The 9,582-nt window shown below is 53.4% G+C and overlaps 1 protein-coding gene and 1 long non-coding RNA gene across 2 annotated transcripts in view; both read left to right on the top strand.

Annotated features, from left to right (window-relative positions):
* The window catches only part of LOC105886372, a 21,646-nt gene extending 13,788 nt beyond the window's left edge, over positions 1–7,858 (top strand). Inside the window, exon 3 of the long non-coding RNA XR_001160992.1 lies at positions 7,845–7,858. This is a non-coding gene — a long non-coding RNA (uncharacterized LOC105886372). The remainder of the gene's footprint in view (positions 1–7,844) is intronic.
* On the top strand, positions 683–2,665 carry GALR3 (galanin receptor 3). The gene is made up of 2 exons (XM_003783223.2): positions 683–1,197; positions 1,874–2,665. The coding sequence occupies exons 1-2, from the start codon at positions 839–841 to the stop codon at positions 2,655–2,657; spliced, it is 1,143 nt and encodes a 380-aa protein (XP_003783271.1). The 5' UTR covers positions 683–838; the 3' UTR covers positions 2,658–2,665.
* Positions 7,859–9,582: the final 1,724 nt, after the last annotated feature.

Below are 9,582 nucleotides of genomic sequence, written 5' to 3'. Positions count from 1 at the left end.
AGAACATTTCATCCAGAAGCTGCAGAATACATAACTTTTCCTTAGCTACATAACTTTTCCTCAAGGATGTACCATATCTTAGGTCACATAACAAGTCTCAAAAAGTTAAAAAAAATTGAAATTATATCAAGTGTTTTCTCTGACTACAATGGAATAAAACCAGAAATCTAGAAATGAAGAGATAGTTAATCTCCTTGGTTACATGGAGTCCTAGGTATTTTGTTTTCTTTGTAGCTATTGTGAAAGGTTTTGAGTCTTTGGATTTGATTCTCAGCTTGATTGTTGTTGGTGTATAGGAATGTTACAGATTTGTGTACATGGATTTGTAACCTGAGACTTTCCTGAATTTATTTATCAATTTTAGGAGTCTCTTGGTGAAATCTTTAGGATTTTCTAGATATAAGTTAGTATCATCAGAACCCGAGAATTTGACGTTGCTGTGAGCTATGATGCTTCTGAGAGTAACAAGTGAGACTCTGTCTCAAAAAAAAAAAAAAAAAAAAAGGAAAATATACCCCTTCTCCATCTGTCATGCCTTCACCCTACTGCTTTATGGGGTGAAGGTCTCCCCCAAATCCCTAAGCAGGCTTCCGTACCCTGGATGAGAGGAGTGTTCCCCCATACCATCATGACTGTGCCAGGGGCTTGCTCACATGGTACATCCCAGTGATGACTTTTGGCTCTGCTCTCCCCTCCCCTACCTCCCTTGATCTTCCAGCTCAGGACACCTGGCCAGACCCAGGCTGGGGAGCTTGCCCCCTGGGTCAAGTGACCAGAGCTGGGGGCTCTGGCCTGAAGACTCCAGCTTCTCTTCTCCAGGTTCCCATCTGATGCGGAGATGGCTGATGCCCAGAACATTTCGCTGGACAGCCCAGGGAGTGTGGGAGCTGTGGCAGTGCCTGTGGTCTTTGCTCTAATCTTCCTGCTGGGCACAGTAGGCAATGGGCTCGTGCTGGCCGTGCTGCTGCAGCCTGGCTCCAGTGCCTGGCAGGAACCGGGCAGCACCACAGATCTGTTCATCCTCAACCTGGCCGTGGCTGACCTCTGCTTCATCTTGTGCTGCGTGCCCTTCCAGGCCGCCATCTACACACTAGATGCCTGGCTCTTTGGGGCCCTCGTCTGTAAGGCTGTGCACCTGCTCATCTACCTCACCATGTATGCCAGCAGCTTCACTCTGGCTGCTGTCTCAGTGGACAGGTGCGCTGTGCCTAGGGTCTGCCTGGGCTGGGCTGGGGAGGGAGGACCTGAACAGATTCTCATTGGGCTAAGGAAGGAGAGAACGGGACCAAAAAGGGAGGAGAGAGGAAGGGAAGGAAAACTCTCTGGCGGCTTGCAAGCTCTCTGGGCTCCTGCAGGGCGTGCCTGAGGGGACTGTCCTGGCCTGCCCCCACCCGTGATGAGTTTCCAAAGGACATCTATCTCAAATGTCAGCACAGGGCCTTGTACATAGTAGGTGCTCTGTAAGCATGACATGAACAGCCAAAGAAACTACAAATGCATTCATCAGATATTTTATAACCGCCCACACCTGGCTCAGGTTATGCACAGGCCTGCTTCCATGGCCTGAAATTTGGGGTCAATTCCAAGCTCACGCCCTAGCTGATGACCTTGGGCAAGTCATTTCCCTCTGGGTCTCATTTCATTCCTATGAAAAGTAATTTTTATAACACCTAACAGCGGTTTAGCCCTAGCTGGGTGCCAGGAACTAATCTAAACACCCTGCATGGTCACACCCTTAATGCTCACAACCCATCCTATTGTTCAGAGTCGGTAACCCAGGCCCACCTGTGCCACAAGTCCACGCTCTGGGCGTGGACAGGGGCTCCTGCGGGAGCGTGCTCGCCCGCCACGCTGATCCAGCGCCCGCCCGCAGGTACCTGGCCGTTCGGCACCCGCTGCGCTCGCGGGCCCTGCGCACGCCGCGCAACGCCCGCGCTGCCGTGGGTCTAGTGTGGCTGCTGGCGGCGCTCTTCTCGGCGCCCTACCTCAGCTACTACGGCACGGTGCGCTACGGCGCGCTCGAGCTCTGCGTGCCCGCCTGGGAAGACGCACGCCGGCGCGCCCTGGACGTGGCCACCTTCGCCGCCGGCTACCTGCTGCCTGTGGTCGTGGTAAGCCTGGCCTATGGGCGAACGCTGCGCTTTCTGTGGGCCGCCGTGGGCCCCGCGGGTGCGGCGGCGGCCGAGGCGCGGCGACGGGCCACGGGCCGCGCGGGGCGCGCCATGCTGGCGGTGGCGGCGCTCTACGCCCTTTGCTGGGGTCCGCACCACGCGCTCATCCTCTGCTTTTGGTACGGCCGCTTCGCCTTCAGCCCGGCCACCTATGCCTGCCGCCTCGCCTCGCACTGCCTCGCCTACGCCAACTCCTGTCTCAACCCGCTGGTTTATGCGCTCGCCTCGCGCCACTTCCGCGCGCGCTTCCGCCGCCTGTGGCCTTGCGGCGGTCGCCGTCGGCGACACCGCGCCCGCTGCCCTCCGACAGCCCGCCGCGCTCTGCGGCGCGTCCGTCCCGCGTCCTCCAGCCCAGCCGGCTGCCCCGGGGACGCCCGGCCTCGCGGAAGGCTGCCGGCGGGCGGTGGCTGGGGAGGGGACTCCAGGGAGGGGCCCGCCGGTGGCAGAGATGCTGGACGAGCCCTGCTTGCCCGAGGACCCGAATAAACCTTGCCATCTCCTAGCGTCTGTCCCGTCCGTCTGTACCCTTTTCCCGAAGCCGGTATGCCATTGGGCTAGGGGATGGGACCAAGACCAGGAGGGCTCAGAGAGTGGAGAGACTTGTCCAAGCAGCTGTGCTGCAGCCCAGAGGACACCCTGGGTGGTGAAAATGGGGCAGTACAGCCCCTCAGCAGGGCAGCCCCCAGACTCCACACACCTCCTACAGGGTCAGCACCTTCTAGGCCCTGCTTCCTCCACCACCTGTTTCCAAGCTCCTCCTTGGTTCCAAGTCTTGTCCTAGGCAATTTAACATTAGCGGCTAATACAGCAGGTGTTTTTTTAAGCACATTTATTGAGCATATGTTTCATAGGTGCCATGTTCTTTAATTATCAAACAGCTTTGCAAGGTAGATATGATTAGCCTCATTTTACAAATGTAGAAGTCAGGGTTCAGAGAGGTTTAGAGATTTGCCCAAAGTCACAGGGCTAGTGTTTGGCATAGGTTGGATTCAAATCCATGGCCTTCTTTTTCTTTTTCTTTCTTACTTCACTGTCCCTTAGAAGCTGTCTAATGTTTTCTACTCAATGGTCTTCTTTCTCTACCTCTGGGGCATCTTCTCTCAGTTTCCATGGTTTCCACAGTTTTTCTTGGTTCTTCCTGATTCTTTTTTTCCAAAACTGCTCCCCACACCTGACCAGATGCCCTGGAAACCTCAGAGAGTCCCAGTCCCTTTCCTTAAGAGACTTCTGTTCTGGTACTCAGGCCAGTAGGTCCAGATGGGCTTCCCTGGCTATAAAGTCCTGGGCCTACCCCCGAGTCCAAACGCCTTGCATTATTCCTTCAGCCCATTTGGAGCCCTTAGCTCAGGAGAGTCACTGAGCCACACACGGCCTCCAGCTGGCCTTGCAGTGGCCTCCTCCCTATGCCAGCACACAGCTAGGGAAGTCTGTGGCTGTAAAAATTCACTAATTAACCAATAAATCAGTCGTGATAGTTTCCAAGGCACACACCTTCCTCCCTCCCCACACGCCAATAATGTTTATTAGTTTCTGGGCTGAGGCCTGAATCCCTTGCAGCCTCCACATCTCATTGGCATATCCTTGGCTGCCAAGGCTCCCTGACAGGAGGCAGCTGCTGAGTCCCTATGACTCAGTCTGTCACCTGACACAGACCAGAGGTCAGAGTGGCAGCAGGAGGCTGAGACCCAGGTTGGGGAACATCTGCTTCAAGGACATAGCACAGGCCAGAGCCTCAGCCTCCTTGAACCTGAGGAGTGCGCTTTCTCCTCTGTCTGCAGAGGTTCTTGTGGCTGAATCAGGCCACAGCAGAGGGGCATTTCCTGGAGGGGAGGAGTGTGATGATGTGTTCTTCATAGTGTCAGTGTGGCTGTCACTCACACCTCCTCTATGCCTCACACTAACCTGGCAGGCAAAGAATACTAATTCTATCTCCAGAGGAGAAAGCTGGGGCTCTGGAGGTGGGGTAACTTAGCCAGCGTCAGGTAGTAAATTAGTGTTTGACCAACTTCACTACATGACAAGTAGTGAGTGTCCAAAAAGTAGAAGTAGGAAATAAGATCTCCCAGGGCTGCCTTAGGCTGTGGTCAGTCCAGCCACCCCACTGGGCTGCTACGCCTCCACTGTCACCTCTATGGGCATAGGTGACCCTGACTCAGAACAGCCTCCATCTAGGATGGGCAGGGGACAATGTCACCTAGCCAGGGAGTAGCAGAACAGTTTGAACCTGCCTAAAACCCCAGGCCCAGGGGAAAGGGTTGATCAGTGGAACTGATCAAGGTGCACAGAAGAAGAAGACGGCCCCGGGCAGATGTGCAGCTTTGGGAACTCTGCTCAACAAGTGGAGGGGTGGTTGTCCAGCCAGGCCTCTGGCTGCAGCTCTGAGGCCTCCTGCTTCTGAAGCAGGTCTCTGACCAATTGGAGCTAAAGAGGCCCACATGCTCTGACTAATGGAGGACAGCCAGCCTGGCACACAGTAGACATGCAAAAGATACCTGATACACGAGGACACGGGCCAGGGAGGGAAAAACATAACCCTTTCCTTCCTTCTTTCCTAAGTGTCTGCCCTAAGTGAGGTTTGAGGAGAAGACAGAGATGCGTGAGTTCAACCTGGTTCCTGACTTCCAGAGCTTCAGTCTAGTACAGCGGTTCTCAACCTGTGGGTCGTGACCCCTTTGTAACAATGAAAATACATTACGGCATTAGGAAGGTTGAGAACCACGGGTTTAGTAGGAGAGCCAGACACCTAAGGAAGGAAGGACGATGCCATTTAATGGGGCTGCAATAGAACACACATACTTCTGAAAGGGCACAGAGCTGGCAGCTCCTGCCTTTCTGGGCAATCCTAGCAGGAATCCCAGAGGTGACATTCAGCATGCATTTTCCTAGAGTGAGGTGGGAAAGGGCATGCCAGGTGTGAAACAGCCTGTCCAAGGCAGGGAAGTGCAGCTGAAGCAGGCAGGGGTTAGGGCCAGGAGGCTGCAGGGGCTCCTAGGCCAGCTCAAAAGCAGGAGCTTCCTCCTTCAGGCAGATGGTGTTGCCATGGCAGGTGTGCAGAAGAAGAAGACAGGGCCAGGCAGATGTGCAGCTTGGAGAGACTCAGGTTGCTAGTAAAGGCTGTGTTGGAGGTGCCAGGTTGGAAGCGAGAAAGCCAATGAAGCTTGGGCTAGGGCAGAGAAATTATTTTTGCTATGAACTTGGCAGGAAGATTGATGGCCTACTGCTGGCTTGGGCTTGGTTCCTGAGGCTCCTAGGTTTGCTTCAGGGGGCTAATGAAATACTTGAAGAGCAGATGGTTGTAATAATTTGGTTAAGAGAGAGCTGTGTGGCCAGTAGAGCCTGAGGCAAGCAATAGGGCTGATGGTTGAGTAAGCCCTGGCCACAGCCCCCCAGGGCCCAAGAGAATCCACCTGATCTGAGCCCCCTGCCACATCTAGAGCTGAGCCTGGGGCAGTCTTGGGGACCCGGAAAGGACCTCCTCTTAGTTGGAGGGGTGTTCGGATGCTCTTGTCCTCTCACCTTACTATTTGTGCAAACCTTTTTGGATGAGGCCTGCAGCATTCATGTCTCAGTGCCTCGAGGCGACAGGGCTCTCTCTCAGGCAGGAAAGACAGAGAAGCCGGGAGGATTGCAGAGCCCAGAGGCAATCTTCTAACCCAGTGTGCAGGGCCAGAAAGACTTTCCCAGGGAGCTAGCACCCAAGCCAAGTCCTGCAGTAGGAGTTCATCAGGAGAGACAGAGGGTAGAAAGATGGGAGAATGGCCATGTGGCATCAGACAGAGTATGATGCACTGGCTGAGGGACTGGGACAGGGCTCATGGGAGCCCCAGCAGGGAGGGAGGTAAGAGAGGTGGGGGCAGTCAAGAAGGAGTATGTAAATCTCACCTGAAACTGAGACTATACTTTGTCTCAAGGGCAGTGTAGGAGCCACAGAGAGGTTTGAACTGAAGTGTGTCTTTTCCTTGAGACAGAGTCTCACTCTGTAGTGTCCTAGCCTCACCATAGCTCACAGCAATCTCTATCTGTTGGACTCAAGAGATCCTCTTGCCTCAGCCTCCCAAGTAGCTGGGACTATAGGCATGTGCCACCATGCCTAGCTAATTTTTTCTATTTTTAGTAGAGACAGGTGTCTCACTCTTGTTCAGGCTGATCTCAAACTCCTGAGCTTAAGCAATCCACCTGCCTTGGCCTCCCAAAGTGCTAGTATTACAAGTGTGAGCCACTACACCTGGTCGGAAGAGTGTCTTGATAAGATTTACTCTTTTGGGAGCTCCTTCTGGCTGGCAAGGCAGGCTTCTGTGGAGGAGGAAGAGCAGAGTGACGGACACAGGGAGGCGAGTCAGTGAAGATATCCAGGACATTGCCAGCAGGCAGAAGATGTGGACAGAGAGGCTGACCACCCAGGATATACGGTCGTCAGGACTTGGTGATGGTCAGAGGGTAAGGAGGAGTGAGGTGCCCCAGATGACACCTGGACTTCTGTCTTAGGCAGTGGAGGTAGGTCATAGTGAGGATGACCAGGGGGAGCAGGTTTGGGAAGGACATAATAAGACTGAGGGGCCTGTGGGATACAATGGGGGTGCTGAGTACATGCCACATTTCAGGTCTGTGCTTGGCCCTGGAACTCATGTCTCATCTGCTTTAGAGCATGAAGATGGAGAAACCGAAGCTTAGAGAGATTCAGTAACTTGCCAAAGATCACAGAGCTGGAGGGTTAACTCAGGTTTCTATGGTTTTGGCTCCATGATCAGTAAGGGAAGCAGTGAGAGAAGAGGCAAGAAAGAGTTGGTAGAGGGGGAGGGAGGAACTTGAATGCAAAGGTGACCTCCTCACCCCACTCCCACCATGGGCAGTGACTGTAGCCTGGCTGCAATTGAGCCCTGAGGAGGGCAGGGCAGGTAGCCAGCCCATCCCCCACCCAAGACAGCAGGAACAGCACCATCTATCAACTCCGGGGCCTGTATCTGGGGAAATAAATGCCAATTTACCACCCTACGATTTCCGATTAATGAACATTAGTTGCTCAGCCCTGATGCAGGGTTTATTTTCCAGCTGCTGGCTGGATCCAAAAATGGCATGAGGCCAGAGGGAGGGGCTAAGCAGGGGTAAGAGGATCTGACTCTGATTTATTGAGGCCTCTGTGTGGTGCCAAGTTCAATGGCTCAGGCTCTGCGTAGAGGGTGAGGTTGAAGCAGGAGGAAGTGTGGTGAGGGGCAAAGGTTGTGAGGGCCAGATTGGAGAATCCCAGGGTGTTCTTAGGCCCCGGAGCTTTCCTGGTCCTGGACTGCTGTGGTGCTCGGAAGTGCACTGGCCTGGGCGTCTGCTGGGCCTGCTAGGACAACTTAGAGAGGTGTTGTTATGCAGGTGTTAAGGCATAGACTTCGTAAACACTGTCGGGTTTGAATCCCAGCAGGCCTTAGTGACCTACAAAACTGAGCTCTGCCTGAGCCAGGCCCCTTTGGAGGCACTGTAGATACATCCAGAGGCAAACCGCCCAGTTGCTCACCATTTGCTGCCAGCTTTGTTCCAAGGGCTTTTCCAGGCAGAACCTTGTCACTGTTGAAGACCTCACAAGCCAGTTGAGGAGGCAGCTCACCTTCCATTGTCTCTGTGGGTGTGCTTGACTGCCAGGTGCATCCATGGACAAGAGCCATCCTCCTAGGCCTTCACAGCCAGAGGGAGTGGCCAGGCTCATGTGGGTCAGAGCAGCTGCTGCCCTCTGTGAGCTCGAGGACAAGGTTTAACACTCTGGGCCTGGAGCCCTTACCTCCCTGAGCCTGTCTCCTCATCTGTACAGTGAGCTGAGCATATCTCCCTGCAGGCACCAAAGCCCCAGTGTTAGCTGCATGACCAGCATCAAGGCCTGGGCTGTTATCTCCCTTTGGTCTCATAGCCAAAGAAAGATCACAGGACCCAGGGATTTTGTTGGGTTCACCACAGGTGTCAGTCTAGTTTCCTGACCCTAGGTTGGGCTCAGCATTGAAGCAGTCCGGGGAGCAGGTGGGCCTGGTCAGGTAGAGGTTTTCTGCAGACTGAGGTCACACCCAGAGCTAGAACTCTTGGTACCTGCTTTGGACCCCCAAGGTAGAGGTAACCATCTGCCTTACCTGGTTTCTGCCTACCAGGGCAGATCTTCAGACCTCAAGCCCTCCTTGCCTGTCCAATCTCCCTCTCTGGCCAGCCTCATACCGTTCAGGGCCCACAGCAAGCTCTTGCCTGTTCTCCAGCCCCCAGTCTCAGTTTATGCTGTTCTCTCTACTCATCCACTGAGATCTACAAAGACCACTCCACACCTGCTCAGCCCCCAGCTCCTCACATCATCTTCTTGCTTTCCCCAGGTGATCAAGCACATGCCTTGTCCACTGAGCACACAGCATCATGTGCACACGGAGGAAAGGGCCAGATCTTCCCTGAACTTGATACTGAGAATACCCACTGGCCACAGAGACAGAGGCATTCACTTGGTAAGGTCTGTCAGTTCCTACCAACTATGTCCCACATATAGTTGGGACACTGTACTTTGGAAACCTGGCTGGGCCCCACTTACTGTTTGACCTCAAGCAAGTTACTTTCTCTCTTTCAGCTTCAATTTCCCACAGTTAGAAAATAGGGGAAGCAATAAGTAACATCCACTTACTTCTTTATCCCAAACACTTGTACACGCATAAGGTTCTTGCTGGCACATAGTAGGAGCTCAGCTAATGGTGTTGCTCTCTGTTTTAGGGAACTGTTGTGAAAAGGCTCTAATTTCAGGCATGGTGAAAACAGAATGAACTCTGGGGGTGGACCCAGCTTCTAATCTGAGCTGCCTGGTTGGATGACCCTGGCAAACCTGAGTTCCCTTAACTAGAAAAGGGATCTTGCAGGTCAGTTGTGACGATCTACAAATTTCCTTTTGTCTCTCTCTTTTTTTTTTTTGTTTTGAGACAGTCTCATTTGTCACCCTTGGTAGAGTGCAGTGGTATCATAGCTTGCAGCAACCTCCAACTCATGGGCTCAAGCGATTCTCCTGCCTCAGCCTTCCAAGCAGCTGGGACTACAGGCGCCCACCACAACATCCAGCTATTTTTTTTAGAGACAGTCTTGCTGTTGCTCAGGCTGGTCTAGAACCTGTGAGCTCAGGCAATCCATCTGCCTCAGCCTCCCAGAGTGCCAGGATTATAGGCATAAGCTATCACGCCCAGTCTTTCTTTCTTTCCTTTTCTTTCTTTTGAGACAGTCTCACTCTATGCCCTGGGTAGAATATTGTGGCATGATAGCTCACAGCAACCTCAAAGTCTTGGATCCCCTTGCCTCAGCCTCCCAGGTAGCTGGGACTATAGCTGCCCCCCACAATGTCCAGCTAGGTTTTTTTTTTCCTATTTTTAATAGAGACAGGGGTCTTGAACTCCTGAGCTTAAGCAATCCCCCTGCC

This window comes from Otolemur garnettii, unplaced genomic scaffold (genome assembly GCF_000181295.1).
Source record: "Otolemur garnettii isolate 467f Iridium unplaced genomic scaffold, OtoGar3 scaffold00007, whole genome shotgun sequence".
Classification (NCBI taxonomy): Eukaryota; Metazoa; Chordata; class Mammalia; order Primates; family Galagidae; genus Otolemur; species Otolemur garnettii.
Note: the sequence above shows the minus strand (reverse complement) of the source record. Positions and strands in the feature narration are given on the sequence as shown.